Here is a 20,939-nt window from a genome sequence, read left to right as displayed (position 1 = left end):
TACTTCTTCTTCCTCCTCTTTCTCCTTCTTCTTCTTCTTCCTCCTCCTTCTCATTCTTCTCCTCCTTCTCCTCCTTCTTCTTCCTCCTCCTTCTTCTCCTTCTTCTTCTTCTAGCTTTAACTCACAGCCTTTCCAAACACCACAGGAGCTTTCCAAACACCGGATGGCACCAAGCTGCCCACCCTGTGAGAGACGGTTGAGATATCTAGAGACAGCGGCGTATCTTTAGCTCGTCGTGTCTCACCCTCCCTTAACGACAACGTGGACATAATTAATTGCATCTCTTCCGCAGTAAAAGGGTGACCCTCTCTCCTCCATTGGCCGAGGGTGCGTAAATCTTCCCCCCTGTCTTGTCTGCTTACCCTTTTGAATTTACAGGCCATTTCACATGTGTCTTGAATCGGCTGCGCTCCCCATTTATTTTAATGCTTTCCTACACTTCACACACAGGAGAGTGATCCTGGAGCTCATTGAGTGCAGACATTCACCCGTGACGCTTCTCTCATGAATCTGATTGACCTTTTTCACTCCCTGTGATCCGCGGTAAAAGGTTATTAATCCCCCCCCCTCCCCCCCCCTCCTCCACCCCCCACCCGATTGACAAGCCGGCTATATATCCTGTCCTGCCTGACGCTTAATGTTCCATCTGAGCTGATGGGAAGGTGTGATAGGAAAGGTTTGAGGGTTAGGGCGGTCTGGCTATTGAGGGTCAAAGAGCTGGCCGTCGGCGCGGTAACGACTCTATTAGTGAGACGCACTAATTACAACACAAGGGTCAAAGCGCTGCTGATTCACGTTTTGATAAAAAGGGAGCAGGAGAAAGAAGGTCGCCTTCGGGTGCGTGTGGAGAACATGTCGAAGAGGTCCTGATCACAACATGTACCACTTCCACCCCGTGCAAATCCAGCGCATTCGGCACTTTGGATTATTTATTTATTTTTCCCACATCGCATTTCGTCCGTGACGGATCGGCGGCGCCGGTCGAGGGAATGGTCTCTCGGCCCGCTCCAGTAGTAAAAAGGCCACGGGAAAAAGTAATCACAATGTTCTCTCCCCTGAGTACTGAGCGGGGTTTCATTTCTACCTCCATCCAAGACCTCTCCCTGCTGTAGATCCCTGGGGGGGGGGGGGGGGGGGTCTTGTGACGGCTGAATGCCAGCCTGACAGGAGCCTAATAGAGGTCTAATATGGGAGATTCAAATCCCACAGACCAATCCTGTGACCTTCACATGAGCCTGTGGAGGCAGGTGAAGAGGAGGAGGTGCACAGAGGTGAAGTATCATTATGGAGGGTGACAGGCAGGTAGTTCAGATATCTTTTTCTCCTCTCATCTCTCTCTCTCTCTCTCTCTCTCGCTCTCTTTTTTTCTCTCACTTCGGCTTTCTCTCCGCTGTGTGTGTGTGTGTGTGTGTGTGCGATTCGTTGTCATTTCAGCCGTTCCCTTCACTGAGGGAAATGCCTCGAGTGCTTATTTTTTCTGTGTAAACGCCGATAAAGTATTCTGTTTGGGAAAAAATTATTATTGAGATTACGGCAACTTCTTACGGCATCGTCATGCAAACTCAAAACAGAGCAGATTTCTTTTTTTTCAATTTCAAGTTTTCAATGATGTTCTTTACTGCCAGTAGTATATTTAAAGTTGACGACTGCAGGCGACCGTTCGAGTCCCTTAACAGTCACATTTTAGTTTCAGCTCTTGCCAACAGACTGCAGGACCACGTTATGTCTCCTACAACTACAACTAACATTCCTCCTGACACCTTTAACATTTCTACATGTGTGTGACTATGTATACTTTGTGTACGTCTCCCTCCTCACTCAAGGATGCTGATCACAGGTGGGGGGGGGGGGGGGTCTACAGGGACAGCCAATGAACATCATCCGCAGTATAAGAGCCACTACCGCCTGATCAATCTGAGCTCTCATTAAAAGCCCTTTGCAACCCGATACAATATCAATACTGTAGCACCACAGAGAGAGACCTCCAGAGCTGTTAGGCAGGCCGCTGGCAGCTTAGCTGTCATTACCGGGGCAGGCGACATGCCAGAGACCCCCTTCGTGGACCACTTAGGCTCCCCCGTGGTCCCAAACACAGGTCAGCACAGACAGATGGGCTGTCTGGGCAGCTGTCCAGGGGCCGAGGCATAGATGCCGACCTGTGGAGGAGGAGGCGGCCCGCGCTCTCTCGCAATACGGAGGGGTGATGTGGTATGTGTGTGTGTGTGTGTCGACTGCGTCCACTTACACTGCGGTGTCACCTGAGTCTGTTTGCTGTAAGTATTTTCTGCGTTGGTCGATGACTACAAAGATGGATGATTACAAAGACCGTTTAAACTGACCAGAAGACAGAAAAACACACACACACACACACACACACTCCATGTGCTCTATATGCATTGTTACAAATTACCAAAAAAATATTCTCTTGGTTTTGGCACGTATCCCAAGATTCCTGCTGGGAAAACCACAAGAACTGAATAGCGATCCGTGGTGATTTCTGAGTAGAGCAAATGGGGGTAATATAAGTGGCCATACATAGAAAGCCTCTGTAATCCAGATCATTGTGTGGAGGTCTCCCCTCTGTGCTCCAGCCTTAACCCCCTTGTGTGGTTCCGATAGGGGAGGGAGGGATCAGTCGGTGCGTCTCTAAACCCCCCCCCCCCGGTAATCCGCCGACAAAAGGGCCGGGAGAAAGCCAGCCAGCGGAGGGGTTAGGACGGAGAATGGGCGGAGGGAAGAAATAAAGAAGTGGTCGTCACCTCTCCGACCCCCAAGGGGATGCTTAACGCCGGAGGAGATGGTCCCCAGACCCCCACCCACCCCAGGGTGACGCATACCTCTGCTGCGTCGGGACCTCTTTGAGTAGTCGAGAGCTATTGTTTATCAGGAGAGTGAAAGAATCTTTTTTGAGTTTATCGAAGTGATGACCACGCCGTCAGCAGCTGAACCGTAACTTCCAGCCAGCGTATTGAATGATTTATTCGGCGGGCTTGGCAGCGCTTGTTTACTGAAAGATGAAACCGATATTGTCTATAATCATCATTAAGTCGGGGCCGTTGGGATCAGTCCCCAATGCAGGTGCTAATTTGATGATGGCCTGTGATTAGACCACAACCAATGACAGCTTAAAATCTATTAATCCTGTGGAACATGTTCTAATTATCACCAACTATAGGGGTAATTGCATTATCCCGAGCAGATAAATATCCCGGGCGTGCCTCCCAATGATGTTCCTCTCGTTATGCTTCTATTTCTTTTTTTTTGTTGTATTATGCAGCTCTAAGCAGATCGTATCATCGGAGCTGCAGCTCGTCATGCAGAAGTCACTGAGCTCTCGCTGAGGGAGTTGGGTGTGTGGGACAATCGGCCCCGGCGGATTTGTCTGTAATCCATTTAGCTGAGATGTGACACACTGTAGGGGGGCTTTGCCTCTGGTCAATAAGTGCCAATACGAAACAGCCATCACTCAGCGGGCCGCCCTGTCCACCAGCTTGCTCACTTGTTTCAGCTGTCAACCTCTGTCTCAAAAGGAGCTGGCAATTGTGCCGCTTCCCTCGGACGTGCCACAAATGGCTTTCCCAAACGGACCTCAATGGGACAGGAAAAAAGGCAAGGACGCCCGCAGACTGCCAAGCAGGCGCCTTTTCCCTCTGACATCAGAATAAACCCATCTGAAGTGAGGAAAAAAAAGAAGGAAAAAAAAAAAAAAGCTACGTATTTACAAAACACCATTGACAGTTGCTCATTCTCTCGGTCTTAAACCCCTGAAGGTGGGGCTGCGGGGGGGTTGAACCCGAGTCGGGGACAATCGGAGCTCTGTTTGTGTTTTCTCCAACACCTCCGTGTTCTCTTTGGGCTCTGGTGGAGCGTACTGCAAGGGGTGCGGAGGAGGAGGAGGAGGAGGAGGAGGAGGAGGAGGGGTAAATGCCGTGACCCTGCCGAGGACCCTGACTGAAGTCCCCCCCGCTCCCACCTTAAAAATAAAAAAAAAACCCTGCGGACCACCACGCTAGCCCTACATGCCACTCTGTTGCTGCTGGTAACGTGGGAGCGAGAGTGGAGTGGACGTGCGTGGATGAAAGGAGAACGGGAACGAATTCGGTCACCAAAAAACATCCTCTCTGCGGCAGGTTTTCCTCGACGTTGTTGCTGCGGCATTCCCAGCTCATTGTTGAAGACCACCTCCCCTGTTTCAGTCTGTTGAACCTGGAGGAGACGGAAAGACGAGCAGTAGCTTCAGCGATGGGCCCGTCGGTGCCGAACAGTTTCAGAACAATGCGACAAAACGATGCTGCTCGCTTCCTCCAGATTCTGAAGATAATTAGCCGAACTGCTAATTCTCTTCCTTTTACGTCCCCTTGTTGGAGAGAGATGTTTGAAGTCACTGTGTGTGTGTGTGTGTGTGTGTGTGTGTGTGTGTGTGTGTGTGTGTGTGTGTGTGTGTGTGTGTGTGTGTGTGTGTGTGTGTGTGTGGTACATTTATAGTCAACAGAACCAGGGAGTCTGTCAGAGCTCTTTGTTCTCTAGCGAGAACACATCATGACTGGGTCTATTGTCTGAACTGACACCATCATACAGTCTAGCACTCTCTGTTTATGTCTCTCTCTCTCTCTCTCTCCTCCTCCTCCTCGCCCTCTAATTTTCCACCAAACTATTCACCCGGCATCCCATCACTCGCCGCCGCGTTTCAAAGATAATGGGCCCTGTGGATTATAGAGTCGTGGTTGCGATGAGCCGAGATGATTTCTCTCCCTCGCGTGGATTCGAGCTACCGGCACGAGGCGTCTTCCAGAGTGTAGCGTGACCAGGAGGTGACTTCTGAGGACAAGTTTCCTGCTGCAGCATTTATTATGCGTCGGTTTGTGTATTACATTATGTCCGTGTAACTTACCACTTACTCACTACTTCGTGAATATAATTTGCAACCCACAGATTTCAATTGTGTGCTAAAACCATGAGCTGCTATAACAGACATTTTGGAACCTGCCGACAGGTATTTAGTCCCATTGAGCCACGAGTAGCGATGAGGCCCGGCTCACAGATCAGGGCTGTGCGGTGCCATTTCTTCATGGACCTGCCTATAAAATATAACTTTATGCTGGAGCATTAAGATTTCACTTGCTTGGAGTTTTAGGTGCCTTGCCCAAATCATCATTAAAAAAAAAAGCTCCATTATAGGAATGTCCATGTTCTTTTGGTCATATAGTGGAGATAAAGTAATTATACTCGGGAACATCCCTTCTTCCACTCCTGGAAAAGAAGATGTATATGAACAAATGGAATGTGTGTGTAAAGTTTCTCACTCTCTGTGTGTGTGTGTGTGTGTGTGTGTGTGTGTGTGTGTGTGTGTGTGTGTGTGTGTGTGTGTGTGTGTGTGTGTGTGTGTGTGTGTTTGTGCGTCCAGCCGGAACACATCACAGCTTCACCCCTTTTTCAGGGCAACAGACGCTCTGCAGGATTAATGATGTGTTAAGTACTAAAATGACTCTCATTCATATTTCACTGTCTGTGTAAGCAAGAAAAAGAGTTTTAACAGAAATATTACAATATTTATATAACGTATAAAGAAACGTGTCCCACTTGTGTTTTCCTCATCGCAGCACAAGTCTCCCTTTTAGAGGCTCTTTGTGTATTCACACATACAACGACTGTGCGGGTTCTGACTGCCATCTGAAATGTCAGAGCTTATCGGGAACCTCAGGGAAATCTAAATGAAATCTTCCCGCTGAATGGGATCAGCCTCCGCATTATCTCTCGTCATCCTCAGCTATTAAAGTTAGTTATTAGAGAGTAAAGACACATTTGTCAAAAGGAATGCGCTATTTAAAACCAAATAGAAGTTGGAGAGTTCTTGAATATGGTTCCAGGGTTATCAGCCATGGACTGCACAATGCTGACATTGTTTTAGATGTCATCAAACCAACATTCATGATAAGATATTAGTGTATAGTCGCGATGAGACTGGCATTGGCTGCCGCTTCTTCACAGTTACCCATCACCCTTTAGCCATAATGGAAGTCTCTCTCCCCCAAGTTTAACCAAGTTAAGTTGAACTAAGCGAGGGATCGCTTGTGGTGATGGACGAGCTCCCCGAGGCGTGACGAAGCTCTGCAGCAACGTTCATTGCCGTCGCATCGTTTCCAGACGCAGCCGGCAGCTGTGCACCAAACAACTTAGAGATGCAGTCCAGTTCGCCAGCTGGCCGCTAACTGCGTCTCTAAGTTGTCAGGCTGCCGGGGTCTGCCGATGAATTAGCCTCTCTGGCTCACTTGCACTTGTACTGTTGATTGGTGTGCATTGTAAACAAATACATCAATAAATACATATTTCCCTTAGGAGCTGGAAGAGACCAAAAATAGCGAAAAAGAGAGATCAGCTGGACAGAAGCACACAATGAATGTCCATGTTGCTCTGCGTTAAATAAGCAACTGTTCACCATCAACCATTTAAAAAGCTGGTGACATGTCAACGCTGTGTTCACAGGTGTGTACCCATGTTTGACCACACCTCTATCTAAATGCTCATACGGGTCAAAGGATGTGAGATGGACGAGCCGGATAGAAAATAATGTATTTATTTAATGTATGTTGGCAAGCAAAGAATGACAGATGGAGGATGGCAACAAACCACGGCTTCTTATTATCATGAAAAAAGCATTCCGTACTGTATTGAGGATTGCAAATCCCTCCTTCCACTGACACACACACACACACACACACACACACAGACTTCTCTGAGAGAAAGTTACTCTCACGTAGATGCATGCCGTTGCAGAATTTGCATCTGAATGCCAACTTTTGTTGGTAAAGGGTCCGTGGAGATTTTGCACATTCTGTTCAGAGCTCGGCGGGCCAATGGGAACAAAGTCACACATTAGCAAAGCCCTGCCAGCCTCAATTATGACCAAAGGGCTTGGCTTGGTGCGGCGGCGGCGGCGGGCCACATTCAGAACGGGATGTGTCTATTGCAACTGTTTTTCCTGGCCACTTCCTTTATGTTTTCCAGCACCAGAATACACTGGACGGCAATTTCCTGCTTCGAGAACGACACAGATAAGATTTCGGAGGCGCTCTGCTACCGTATTCTGTTTTATTAACCTCCGTTTCATATGGAAGCCGTGCTCTGTGAATCTAGTTTTCATGTTTGGGGGAAAAAAAAAAAAAATCCATCTGCAATGGAAGTGTGAGGGCTTTGTTCTCTCCAAACTATATGCCTCGAGGTTCTTTCCCTTTCTCCCCCTCTCTTTTTCTCTCCATCTCTCTCAGAACACTATAGTGTTCAAGAATCCAAGAGTCTGGCTTCCCGCTCGTGGGCCTTCTCCTCCATATTTCATATGCATTAAATTGCAAGTGTACGCCATGACTCGTCCTCCTTCAATATGTAATAAATGTCAGTTTTTTTTTCTTTTCTCCTCGGTTTTCTCATATTCTGTGTTTGGTGCCGTCTCAGGGAGCTTCAGATTGGATGAATCAAACTTTATGCCTGTTTCAGATGCCCAAGGTGTTTTCTTTATAGGGGGGAAGTACATTAACGCCTCTGCAAAGTATTTGGGAGATTTATCAACCGGCTTCCTCGCCCGCCTCACTTGAACTTTGCTATTTGAAGAGCAGGTGTGTGTGTGTGTGTGTGTGTGTGTGTGTGTGTTGTTGTTGTTGTTGTTGGGCAGTGTAACGTATCTGTCTGTCGGTATGGTGTCTGTTTTCATCACCCCCCCTGCCACGCACACACACACACACACACACACACACTCTTTCCCCCATCTTACATGGCCGGCTCTGTTGCCACGGCATTTATAATTCAAGTCGTTTCAATAAGAGATGGACGGCATTAAGTTTTTATCCCATGATGCAGCGCTGCCGTCTCTTAGAGCCTCTTTACAAGCAAATGACTGAAGAGCAAAACTTTCCTCCTCTGTTCTGGCTTCCAGGCATCACTCGGCATTAGTATAACCTGAGATGATCCTCGTTCCCACAACATGCTTTTTAGAAGCTTATTCCCTGTGATCTCATATTCTGCCAGCTTACTCCCCGGCCCTTCCTCTCCGAGCCCCGCAGCCTTTAATGAGTTTTGCTGAGAGTTATATTTACTGGTGTTGTCTTGTGCTTCTGTCTAAATGGCAAAAAAAATGTAATAATCCTCTTTCATTCCGTGTTTATCGGGCTGAATCAGCATTGTCGTAAAGAGCTGATGTGGGAAGAGCTCTGAACCATCCCAGTTTACAGAAACAACATGGAACAGCTCGGCTGGATGGTTGTCCATCTCTGCTCCTCCACACATCTTCGCGGCGTAATTGCTTCGGTCTGTTTGGACGTTACGGTTTTCCTTTTTATTAATCTCTCTGCTCGTGGTTTCATGTAGCATCTGCCACCCGGAGAGATAAACAATACGGGGAGATAAAAGAGGGGGGGGGGGGGGGGCAAACTGGAAAGAAAGGACTGCGTGTTGTCAGATAGAGATGATAAAAGCCCAGAAAATCCAATTAGTCCTGCGTATCAGGGGGAAGGAGGAGGCCTCATGGGAGTAAAATATCCACGGCATTTACATACTTAGCGATAGATAGGTCAGCGGGTGAGATCGAGCTGGATGTTTTCTTGTAAATCAGATCTATATTTGGTTTTCTTCCCCGACAGCTTTTTGCTCACATCAGCTTTTTTGGACAGATAAACAACCATCAAAGGTAAAATACTGTACCTCCCACACCACGCACCACTCTAAAAGAGGAGCCAATGGCAGAGGACTATTCTTTACTCACGGCAGATGTCCTGGAATCCATTTTGGGGATGCAGACAGAGCTCGTTAAATGTGTGTTGTTCCTTCACCACGTTTCTTCTTTTTTATCCTTGCTTGCGTCTTGTTTTCATCCCACGCCAGCAATGTGGGAAAAAAAGGGGGATGCAGGCAGGAAGAGAGCCCCAGAAAAGAGCAAGGACGATATCAAACCGCGACTCGGGTCAGAGCTCATGCGTTACCTCTGGGGAAGAACCGCGTGCCCTGGGAGTAGGAAGAGCAAACACAGCTGCTGTTATACAGACAAGTGTGTGTGTGTGTGTGTGTGTGTGTGTGTGTGTGTGAGTGAGTACAGACGTATTCACATGCACCTGGTGTGTATTTGCATGTGTGCGTTTTCGTGGAGGAGGACAGAGGACACGTGTGGGCGAAACGGACGACATTAACGAGCTCCATCTGAGAAGCAGCTTTGGATTGAGGAGCGACGTCTCTTCATCGCTCCCCTCAAATGTTTCATGGATTTAACCATTTGGGTCTTTTTTTCGATAAACGCGTCAGTTGTGCACGTGTCCGTCCAGACGTGTGTGTGTGTGTGTGTCCGTCCGTCCGTTCATTTCTTCCAGCCTATCCCCATGTCAGACCGCTCGCCGGGCGGGTGGTCGGTGAGCAGAGAGAGGTTCCCGTTGTGTTGTCTTCATTGTCCTCATCCTCTGGCTGCGTACTCCTCATGGACTCACACACACACACACACACACACACGGATGCTCAAACCCCCACCTTGCTGCTTGTAAACGGTGTTTATGAACATGGCCACTGAGGCATATCGCTGCTCTGATTATGTGTCATGATGAAATGGGCTCAGCTCTGGTCTTTAGCATCTAATATTCATTGCATAATAAATGTGTGACAAATAACCAGCTCAGTGAAATAAAAGGATTTCATTTTTTTTTATTTCGCCTACTTTTATTTCAAAGTCAATTCATCAATCTGCATTCTAATATTTAATATTTAATTTAAATTACACCACTTTTTAAGACAGGTTCTTGTTTCATCTGTTGAGATTTAATATGCAGTTCACGAACAGAATAAATCTAAAAAACGCAACAATGCTCTTGCTTTTATTGCTTTGTTAGCTATAAACCCGACAGTCATTTGTTCGGATCGTCAGGGGCTCCTGCTACAACCGTTGCCATGGTAAACTCAGAGGGGGTGTACTGTTAATGAGGACGAGCTATTAGAGAACTAATAGGATTGTAGTGTAATCTTTGTAAACTGCATGTAGAGATTAATTATGAAAAAGCTCTATTTAACACAATACTTGACTCTAATTGTTGTGTTAAACTTCCGCACGGCGAGCAGAATTTGCAATTTTCCGCACATCTGGAGGCAGTTTGTCTTTTTATTGTCCTTTGTGATATTGCCACATTCATAGTACCTGCTTTTCTTTTCCCACACACACTTCACACTGTGTGTGCGTCGTCGGCATAATTCGAAGTCAGCGCTTTCTAATCTTTAGAGCTGGACTCTTCACTCTGCTCATTGACCCCTGTCTTCATTTTCCTCCTGTCCTCCCCTCCTCCTCTGTCTCTCTCCTTCACCTCTGCCCCCCTCCCCACCCCTCGTATCCAACCTAACCCTCTCCGGGGGGAGGTGAATCCAGAGCTGGCCCGGTGCCCGGGCCCATTAGCCCTGGCCTGGCAGCCACGTGCTCATCACCAGAGAGCATTACTACCAGCCAATGACACCACTCTAATGCATCATTAATGATTGATTAACGAGCTGAGCTCAGCCCAGACGGGTGCATTTGTACGGGAGAGCACCCTGTAATGGCTGTCCAAGGCTTGCATCTGCTATTTTTCACTATGTTTTGGTGTGTCTGAGTCTGTGTGTGTGTGTGTGTGTGTGTGCGTGCGTGCGTGTGTGTGTGTGTGTGTGTGTGTGTGTGTGTGCAGCTTTATTCTTATCAGTCTCTCCCTCTCTGTGTCTCAGGTGGAGTGAGGGTGCTGCAGACTCCTGGGTGGGAAACGAGGGACTGAGGAGGTGACCTGCAGGCTAGCGTGATGGCGTGCCGGGGGCTCTCCGCCCATCTCCCTCTTCTTCTCCTCGTCCTCCTCGTCCTGGTGGGGATCCTTCCCGCGGCCAATGGCTCCGGCTACCTGTCCGGTTATCGGCAGAAGTCGCGCCTGCAGAGGGACCGCCACTTCCGCAACATCCGGCCCAACATCATCCTCATCCTCACCGACGATCAGGACATAGAACTGGGTGAGAACGCTTCCCTCCATCAAGCCTTTTTTCCCGTGCGTTAGTGCAGCTGTCTCGCTCTCTGTTCGCTTCATGTCCACGTCCCACGGGTACGGGCACTCTCTCCATGCGGATCCAACAGCAGCGGCGAGGGGAAAGTCAGCCTAATGCTGCCTCTTGGCATCACAACAACTGGCCCACTCAAAGTCATGTGCTCCCTTTTGCCAAGTCCTCCAATGCTGGCATGAAATGAGGGTGGCCTATGGCTTCCATTGTCCGGGTGCCAAATCCTGGCCATCTCCCTTCCCGCTTAAGTCCTTTTCGCGGCGTATTGGACCGGAGTGGCGGCATAATGGCCTCTGTGACATCTTTTGTCCTCCTGTGATCGCCAGTGAGAAGACTCTCATTGAAAAGCAGGAATTTATGGTCAAGCATCTGTTTTCCCAAACAATCACCATCAGCCTGAAAAGCTTTTTAGTACACAGGAATCCAAATGGGTTACACTTTACCACAAAGATGTACTTCCTCATTTAGTCCCCCCCCCCCCCCCCCCCCACACCTTTTTTCATACCATGTCCATAATGGTTTTAGCTTTACACCTCGTGCCCTATATTTATATTTTTTACTCACTGTTCTCTCTTTTTTTCCCCTCTTCTCCAACCGTTTTATATCCCCCCTGTGTGTCCCCCCCCCCCTGGCCTTTGAATCTCCTCTCCCTTTTTACAACCTCTGCTTCCCCCCCTGCCTTCTCTCTCTCTCTCTCTCTCTCTCTCTCTCTCTCTCTCTCTCTCTCTCTCTCTCTCTCTCTCTTCCACCCCCAGGCTCAATGCAGGCCATGAACAAAACTCGGCAAATCATGGAGAAGGGCGGCACCCATTTCTCCAACGCCTTCTCCACCACGCCCATGTGCTGCCCGTCGCGCTCCTCCATCCTGACGGGCAAATACGTGCACAACCACCACACCTACACAAACAACGAGAACTGCTCCTCGCCCTCGTGGCAGGCCCACCACGAGCCGCACACCTTCGCCGTGCATCTCAACAACTCTGGCTACAGGACAGGTGAGCCCCCCCCCCCCCCCCCAAGTCTGACCTGTGAAGGTTCCGAGTGGATTCAACAACGTTTAACACACTCTTCCTCGCTCAGCCTTCTTTGGAAAATATCTGAACGAGTACAACGGCTCCTATGTGCCCCCTGGCTGGAAGGAGTGGGTAGCGCTGGTGAAGAACTCTCGCTTCTACAACTACACCCTCTGCAGGAACGGCGTGCGAGAGAAGCACAGCGGCGTCTACTCAAAGGTACGCAAACGCTCCACCTGAGAGATTTACCACTAAGTACTTTTGGATTGCTTTGAGAGATGTAGTAATCTCCAGGGTAAACGTGTGTAATTAATGCATAGTTTAGAACTAAAATGCGTGACCAGTATTTAAACATGCTTTGTCTTTGCAAAAAGCATATTAAGTCCATCGTGGGCCGTTTTTTTAGATGCGTTATTGTCATTGTTTTCATATACTAGTAGTCGAGCTTGGGAGTCTTTTTCTGACGCACCCCAGGTGAGTGATGGGCGCCCGCAGGCTCGTTCACTCACTCTGTCGCTCACCGCCTGATGGACAATGTCTGCTCGCTCCGCAGGACTACCTGACAGACGTCATTACCAACGACAGCACCAACTACTTCCGCATGTCGAAGAGGATGTACCCTCACCGCCCCGTCATGATGGTCCTGAGCCACGTGGCGCCGCACGGCCCGGAGGACTCCGCCCCGCAGTACAGCACGGCCTTCCTCAACGCATCGCAGCACATGTAAGGAAGCGACTGCGTGCTTTAAAAACGTGCCCCCCCCACCCCTCCCCCCCCCCCACCCCCACCCCCCTCCACACACACCGTTGCAGGTTTCGGGGGGTACTCTTCAACCAGCTTTGTCCATTTCATTTGTACTGATTTGGTTCATGTTAGACAAACACAAAGGGTGCCGTTTGTATTTGTTTCTCCTCACAATTTCACATGCACAGCTATTTGCTTGCGCATGAGTCATCCGCGCGCTCTGGCTCCCTCTTCGTTCGACCCAGAATGACACAGATTCCATAATCTCCGCTCGGATCTCATCTTCCTCTGTCTGCAGTGCGCTCTTGGCAGCCGAGCCCGCTCCACGCACAGCCGGCGTTTCGCTCCAGCGTATTTGGCTCACGCGTTGTTCACATTAGTGCCACCACTGTAATAGGCCCGGCTAATTTGTACCATTTTGTCAGCTGTGATCAAAGAAAGGCATGAATGATGCCTGTTTAATGTATAGAAAAATGATCCCAGAGACACACACATACACACACACACACACACACGCGCGCGCGCACACATGCTCACGCGCTTCAACCTTTGTCTTCCTGACCCTCCTGCTGTTGTGCTGCTGGCTCATGGCAGGCCTGATATTGGCCTCCAGAGACAGATCCAGGGCCAGTAATTAGACTGCCGTTTCTGCCCCTCCTTCCGACTCCGACACGTTCCCCTGCTCTGTCTAATCCCTCCAGCACCATTAACCTGTGCCACGCAGGCTTTGCACACAGACTATTCTGTAAATGCAGCCCCAGTGTCTTTGCACAAAACTTTTAATTGCTCTTTCTCCATAAATTTGCTCTCCCTCGTGTGATGTTTACTGAGAGCGCTTCTGTGGCTATTTTTCTGCCTCCATCTCCCTCCATCCTTATCACACAAATTAAGAGAGAGAGGCTCTAAAAGTCCTGCGCTCCTCTAGTCATAAAGCTTCTCCTCACCTACACATCTTCACACTAAATTAGAGTTTCCACTTTGGACCCGGCTGTGGGACATTAGCATTTCTTAAAAATCAAATCGATTTAGCTTTAAATGTTAAATATATTCCCTTCTCGGGTTTCCCATTAGCTATTCAGCAGTGTTTATTCTCAAATAATTAAAGTTCCATATGGCTCGGAGTTAATTATTGATCAAACTGTGCTCACTGTGTTCAGTCCTATCAATTGCACTGCTTGGCAGCGTGCATGGTTTATGTAACGTCCAGTTTAGCGTTGCATAAACTTTAGAAAGAAAAGAATAGGAGGATGTTGCTGTGATTGCACAATGCAACTCTGCACACACGGGTACATTTTCAATAACCCAATTTACAGCTATAGAATATGAAAATCAGATGTGTGGAGGTGCAAACATTTTTTTTTTTAAATTCATACAAATGTGTGCGCGGATATTTGTACAAAAATGAAATGTTAAGTAGACCACATTGTTTGTGTTTTTTTGGTGGTTTAGTTTGTTGTTTTTTCCGCCTCTTTCAGAACTCCCAGCTACAACCACGCCCCAAACATGGACAAGCACTGGATCCTCCGCTACACGGGCGCGATGAAGCCCGTCCACATGCAGTTCACCAACATGCTGCAGCGCCGGAGGATGCAGACGCTGCTGTCTGTGGACGACAGCGTGGAGAAGGTAGAGAGACACACACACACGGACACTTGAACACACACACGCACACATTCCCTCTCAAGTCCCGTGAGATCTGTGACTCCTCTGAGAGGGACTGCATAACATATTCACCGACACTAAATTGTTCAATCCCTTTCCCCTTGAAACGTGCACAGGAGACTTGAGCTATCAAACGTGAAGTATCACTTTTTAATTCAATGAATCCCGTCCTCCTCCGTAGCTCTACAACATGTTGGTGGAGACGGGGGAACTCGACAACACCTACCTCATTTACACCTCCGACCACGGCTACCACATCGGGCAGTTCGGTCTGGTCAAGGGCAAGTCCATGCCTTATGAGTTTGATATCCGAGTGCCCTTCTTTGTACGAGGACCTAATGTGGAGCAAGGTGCCATGTGAGTGACACAGGCGGCTACGTTTCTGTTATTCATTCAATATTATTGTTGTTTTACAATCTTACATGTGGGAGATTATTGATGTTGTGATGCGGTTTTTCTACCAAATCCCAATTAAAAGCATCCTCTCCTTCTCGCCCCGCTTGCAGTAATCCCCATATAGTGTTAAACGTCGACTTGGCGCCGACTCTGCTGGACATGGCCGGTGTTGATATTCCTGCAGAAATGGACGGCAAATCCATCCTCAAGCTGCTGGACACAGAGCGGCCAGTCAATAGGTGAGCAGACATTTTGAGACGGGGCATTTGTGATGTGTTTTTCTTCTCATCCAAACATAAACGTGTAGCACCGCTTTGCTTTTCTTTTCCAATGCAAACAACACGAGGATGGCATTTGAAAAAACGGAGAGCGAGTTTTGTTCAGTGCAAATATCCCAGAGTGCTGTAACGGGAGTTTTCTTTTTTCTTCTTCTTTTTAAAATCCTTTTCCAGGTTCCAGTTGAACAGGAAGGGTAAAACATGGAGAGATTCTTTCCTGGTGGAGAGAGGGTATGTTTTATTGATTGACCTTTTGATGCACATGTTCTCAGTCAAGGCATTGTCTGCTGGTGACATCAGACTCCTTGTCTTTGGTCGGTTGGAAAACAAATGAAATGCTTCTGTCTTCCTGTTCTTTCAGGAAGCCTCCGCACAAGAGAGGAGAGGAAATGGCCCAGGAGGAGAACTTCCTGCCAAAATACCAGAGGGTGATGGACTTGTGCCAGAAAGCAGAGTACCAGACCTCCTGCCAGCAGCCAGGACAGGTACCTGACCTGCAGGAGCTCAGAGAGAGAGGTTATTAAAGTTTCAGGGGAACAACATGAGGTGTAGCTCATGCAGGGTGATAATTTGCAATCTGTTTGACAATTTACTGAGAATAATATGCAGGCATTGTACTCTCAGGGTTCAATTTGACTTAAAAGTCTCTCCATCAAGATGCATGTGTGTGTGTGTGTGTGTGTGTGTAATAAGTGGCTGAAATATGTTTATTAACTTGTAATTGAGACCTGAAGGGACTTTGTGTACGCCGGGAAATTGTGAGTGTCTGTGTTTGCTTCTGGACATTATTATTGACGGTGCACAAAACCTTTACATTTAATCAATTGCTATTAAAAGTGTACGTGTGTAAAGAATCTAAAGCTAAATTAGAAGACTGAAAGGTTATTTTTTATGGGCTTTTCAGAGCACCATTCGGAGTCCGTCGAGCACAAACCCATAAAGAACAATTTGTGTCAATTGGTTTCTACGCATCAAACATGATGATGTAGTAAAAGCCTAAAGACCCAATGTCACGAACCTTCCCCCTGCCTTGTTTCAGAAGTGGCAGTGTGTCGAGGACCCGACTGGCAAGCTGAGGCTGTATAAGTGCAAGGGCATGGCCAGTCTCTATGCCCCACGTATGCAGGCTCTGATGGCCGGCGGCGCCTCCCACGTCCAGCTGCCTCCCACTTCGGACTCCGACAGCTGCAACTGCGACGACGTGGGCTTCAAAACATCCTTCCTGAAGAGGAAGAGGCTGCTCACCAAGAAGAGTAAGTTCCTCTTGTCACTCATGCGCCATTGTTCTGGGTGGTTATTAATACATCTGATTCTGCTCAGAAAAGACACGTGTGCTTTGCTTTGAAATGTCCTCGCGGTCGCCTACAAAGCCTTCGCCAAACTGGGCCATTAATCTCAAGCTAAAATCCATCCTTTGAAGTATTCATGAGATGAGGAGCATGTGTCTGTGCTGCCATCAAGTGGTGGACTAGAGTGGACAAGTGAGCCTTTAATCGCCTTGAAAGAAACAATTGCAGAAGATTGTAACTTATACCTGGAATATGACACCAAGCGCATGGAGCCGTATTCTCATATCGTGCATATTTTTGTTTGTAATATGCTGGTCTTCACTCGTCTACAGCGTCATAGATCTTGATCTTCTGCTTTTGAACTTTCTCAGGTCCCTCTGTCTCGTCCTATTCAGCGATGAAATCCAAGAAGACCGCCTCTAGGAAGCGCTGGGCCCGCTCGGTGTCGTTTGAGCTGGACGGTGACCTGTACGCCGTAGACCTGGAGGGGGGCTACCGGCCCCGGGGCTCCAGGAACAGCAGCAGGGCTAAAGACCGGAGGAGAGGAGAGGGGAACGAGGAGGACGATGATGAGTTCAGTGGCATGGGAGTCACCGCCAAACCCACCGCCAGCAGTAAACCCACACAACCCGCTGCTCTGAAAGTCACCTACAGGTGCTATATGGAGTCCATGTGTCTGCATTACCGTGTCATCTTTCTGGTGATGGACGAAAAACCATTAGGAAATCACTTAGTGGTGCTATTATGTTGTTTTTTACCCCGCAGGTGCTCCATTCTTATGAACGACACGGTGAAATGTGACGGGGGCCTCTACAAGTCTCTTCAAGCATGGAAAGACCACAAACTGCACATTGAGCACGAGGTACTGCTCCATTGTGAAACAACCCATTAAACCCAGTTCACAGGTTGTCAGTATAGCGTTGTGGTATGTAATGGGTGTTGCCCGGCCGCGTGCTTGTTTCCACTGTGTTTAGATTGAAACCTTGCAGACCAAAATCAAGAACCTGCGTGATGTCAAAGGTCACCTGAAAAAGGTGCGGCCAGAGGATTGTCAGTGCACCACACCCAGGTGAGGACGTGTCCAAAGCAGTCGACCTGCGCGAGGCTCTAACATCACTTCATGTGACCGTTGTTTCTGTGTCTTTACAGTTACGTCCTCAAGAATAAAGAGACGTTCAGGCTCAACGCGGGGCGCATGCACTCCGCCAGGTAAGGATTTACATTGTTTGACAATCATTTTTTTGGCATTTTTGCTCTCGCAGCCTCTCTGTATTTAATTAGTTTGGGTCTCGTCAGGATGCCATCCAAGCAAAAGAATCTGTGGCTGCAGAAGGAGCAGAAGCGCAAGAAGAAGCTACGTAAATTCCTCAAGAGGCTCCAAAACAACGACACTTGCAGCATGCCCGGCCTCACTTGTTTCACCCATGACAACCATCACTGGCAAACCGCCCCCTTCTGGACGAGTAAGGAATAACATACGGCTGTCTAAAGAGATTTATAGAATACTGTCGTGGGACTTTTAAATGTTTTCCAAAGCAGGTATTGCGAAACATATTTTTGGACGCTATTGTGATACCTCTCGTTTTCCACTCTCCCCGCCCCCCCCCCCCCCTCCCTCCCTCAGTGGGCCCATTCTGTGCATGCACCAGTGCCAACAACAACACCTATTGGTGCCTCAGGACCATCAATGACACACACAACTTCCTGTTTTGTGAATTTGCTACCGGCTTCCTGGAGTATTTTGACCTCAACACTGACCCATACCAGGTACGTCACGCGTACAGGCACACTGCCCTACTGCACATGGCAGATAAGGAAATAATAACTTGACCAATAACAACTGTAAAAAGAGATTTTCCAAAGCACTCGCTGACATTGTGTCCTCGTTGTTCCCGTAGCTGATAAATGCTGTAAGCACCCTCGACCGCAACGCTCTGAATGCAATGCATCAACAGCTCATGGAATTACGGGGCTGCAAGGGGCATAAGCAGTGCAACCCGGAGAAGGGTGAGTAGGAAGCCTCTCGGGGCCAACAGGAGGGCTCTTAGTGTTTCTGACGAAGACTTATCTTACCTCTACTTCTTTTCAGGAGGAAAGGAGCGAAACTATTTCAGCGAATACAGGTATTTCTTAAACCCCCCCCCTCCCCCCCCCCCCCCCCCCCCCCCACAGTTGATCACTATTACAAACACTGCAGATGGAATACATGAGTTGTAGCTCTGGGAGGTTACAGCCTCCCAAGTGTAGCTTTGGTTATGTTTATTCTCACTGCAAGTCATCGATAGGGGAGTCAAAAAAATAAGATGAATTTGAACCTCTTCAAGCTGGTTGCCATCAAAGCCTGTTTAGCATGCAGAAGAGGGGCCAATGCGCCAGCCTGCTTTTCAGCTTCTGCTGTTCCCTTCTTGTAATGAAGCCTAATTGCCTGTCTCTGCTGTGCGTATGGGGGTGTATGTGTGCCTGCCTGTGTGTGTGTGTGTGTTTCTACGTGCATACATGTATGTGTGTGAACCTGTGTGTGTGTGTGTGTATACCTGTGTGTTTGTCTCCATGCACGTGCATTTGCCCTGCGCGTGTATACGTGCTGTGCATGCTTCAGGCCAGTTCATCGTCGAAAGAGGCCAAAAGTGAAGAAGCCTTCCTCCAAATCGCTGTGAGTTTGTCATGACCCATCTGTTCCTTTGTAGTCAGCCAAGCTTCAGTTCTGTCGCCCACCGGCCGCATGCTCCCCTCTCCCCCTAGTTACTGTGATTATGTACTCCTTTACTTACAGTAATCCTCGTTTTTTTTCTTCCTGCATTGCAGAGTGCCATTTTCTTTTTCATTCCCTCCCTCACTCGAGTCAAATTCAACGAAGCAATGCCGGTTGTGACGTCGTCTCGTTGTGTTGTGTTCTCAGTCCCGTTATTGTCATGTCTTACTTTTCCCGGCGGTGACGGTAGGACCAGATCACAGCTGGTTTCCAGTGAATGCCTCATGGAGGCACATTTAACTCACTGCATTTGGTTTCCTCCGCACAGAGGGCAGATTTGGGAAGGGTGGGTCGGGTAACCACCCGCATCCCTCAACCCGCCACATCGGCCTTCTCCAGCGAAAGGAAGGAGAAGGAGGGTTGGAGGCAAAACCCCCGAGGACCTTGATCACACTTCGATGGACCATAACCTGAGATACTACTTCACCCTAATCTGGGGGTTTCATTTTTAAAGAGAGCGCTGCTCTTCGTAACTCTAAACCGGGCAAAGGAGACGCTGAGACTTGAGAGGAAGCTGAAAGACTCTCCCATCTGTCACTTCTACCTTTTGCACACATGTCTTTTCATCTTCTGTTCCCCCTCAGCCGTCAGTACCATTAACATCAACAGGATGCTGTGAATCCGGTGGCACCGTTTGATGTCCACGAGCCATTCTGTCTAACAGTACTGCTTGTACATAATATATATATATCGGCTTTAATCGGCTTTCTTTTTCATGGGCGTAAAAACGTGATGAGTCACGTGTCGACTCTGCTGCTACTCGACGACGTCATGGCCTCGTGATGTCTCCGTGGCACGTGCTGATCAGCTAAATCACTAACGCTTGGAGTAACAACGAGACGTATTTTCTTTCTTTTTTTCCGCACCGACGTGTCTCCACCAATCGACTTGTACGGTCTCCACACGTGGAAAAGTGGTACGGACTTTTGAATGACCGGACAGGACTCTCCGCCATAATCTTTTGTATTATAGTTGATCTTAACGCCGATGAATGTCCTTTTATGAAGCGTCGTCTTCCCTCGAAGCCGTGAGGTGCGAGGGCGACGAGCTGTTTGCCTGCCTTCACCCGACCCCCATCCGGTGTCAGCCACACTCTGAACAGGCATACAGTCGTCACCATCTCACGATGGTACAGTCCAAAAACCCTCCAGAATATTTGACCTCTGGCAGGATGCATCATTAGTGAATGCCCTTTTGCTCCTTTGTGTTGTCAGTGCCACCATAATTGTTTGTTCAGCTTGCTATACATGGTGCTAAAGGATAACAATAAAGAAGGAAAATCTTGCTGTACAGTACAGTATGTATTTGAATGTATGTTGTGCAATTAATATAAATGTTTACAATATTTTTTATAATACTGAAGAGGCCGACCTCCTTGTATGATATGGGTTGACAAGACTTGTAGGGAGAAATGTAGCTTGAGAAATGCCATTGGCCAGAACGTGTATGTCTGTCCTTTCCTTATTTACATCGGAAAAGCACTTAAAGGGTTCACTGTGAAGAGAAGCGCCGCGTACGTCTGATGGCTGTATAGTTTACTCTGTGCCAGAGAACAACAGTGTAATACTTATTGATGTGAATTTTAACTACCTGCCTTTCTTAGCTTCTTTGATTATTATTTTGATTATTTTTTATTTTTTTTAGCCAATATCTCCATAGACCTGAGCGCTGGTAGTAGTTGTGAATAAAGTGTTGTTTGACCATTAACGCGAGACAACTTTTATTGTGGGATTGCCCGGTGGTGTGTGTTCCTGTCCAGCAGGTGTCTCCG

At 48.1% G+C, this 20,939-nt stretch overlaps 1 protein-coding gene across 1 annotated transcript in view; it reads left to right on the top strand.

Annotated features, from left to right (window-relative positions):
• sulf2a (sulfatase 2a) overlaps positions 1-20,772 on the top strand; it is a 30,063-nt gene extending 9,291 nt beyond the window's left edge. The window contains exons 3-22 of the mRNA XM_034532964.1: positions 10,717-10,989; positions 11,790-12,029; positions 12,115-12,266; positions 12,601-12,770; positions 14,267-14,417; positions 14,635-14,810; positions 14,960-15,088; positions 15,302-15,358; positions 15,489-15,612; positions 16,167-16,380; positions 16,812-17,070; positions 17,182-17,278; positions 17,391-17,485; positions 17,566-17,625; positions 17,713-17,879; positions 18,041-18,183; positions 18,315-18,423; positions 18,506-18,539; positions 19,016-19,069; positions 19,437-20,772. Coding sequence (XP_034388855.1) covers positions 10,788-10,989; positions 11,790-12,029; positions 12,115-12,266; positions 12,601-12,770; positions 14,267-14,417; positions 14,635-14,810; positions 14,960-15,088; positions 15,302-15,358; positions 15,489-15,612; positions 16,167-16,380; positions 16,812-17,070; positions 17,182-17,278; positions 17,391-17,485; positions 17,566-17,625; positions 17,713-17,879; positions 18,041-18,183; positions 18,315-18,423; positions 18,506-18,539; positions 19,016-19,069; positions 19,437-19,467 — 2,664 coding nt within the window. The 5' untranslated portion in view covers positions 10,717-10,787 and the 3' untranslated portion in view covers positions 19,468-20,772. The remainder of the gene's footprint in view (positions 1-10,716; positions 10,990-11,789; positions 12,030-12,114; positions 12,267-12,600; positions 12,771-14,266; positions 14,418-14,634; positions 14,811-14,959; positions 15,089-15,301; positions 15,359-15,488; positions 15,613-16,166; positions 16,381-16,811; positions 17,071-17,181; positions 17,279-17,390; positions 17,486-17,565; positions 17,626-17,712; positions 17,880-18,040; positions 18,184-18,314; positions 18,424-18,505; positions 18,540-19,015; positions 19,070-19,436) is intronic.
• The last annotated feature ends 167 nt before the right edge of the window (positions 20,773-20,939 follow it).

This window comes from Cyclopterus lumpus, chromosome 5 (genome assembly GCF_009769545.1).
Source record: "Cyclopterus lumpus isolate fCycLum1 chromosome 5, fCycLum1.pri, whole genome shotgun sequence".
NCBI lineage: Eukaryota > Metazoa > Chordata > Actinopteri > Perciformes > Cyclopteridae > Cyclopterus > Cyclopterus lumpus.
Note: the sequence above shows the minus strand (reverse complement) of the source record. Positions and strands in the feature narration are given on the sequence as shown.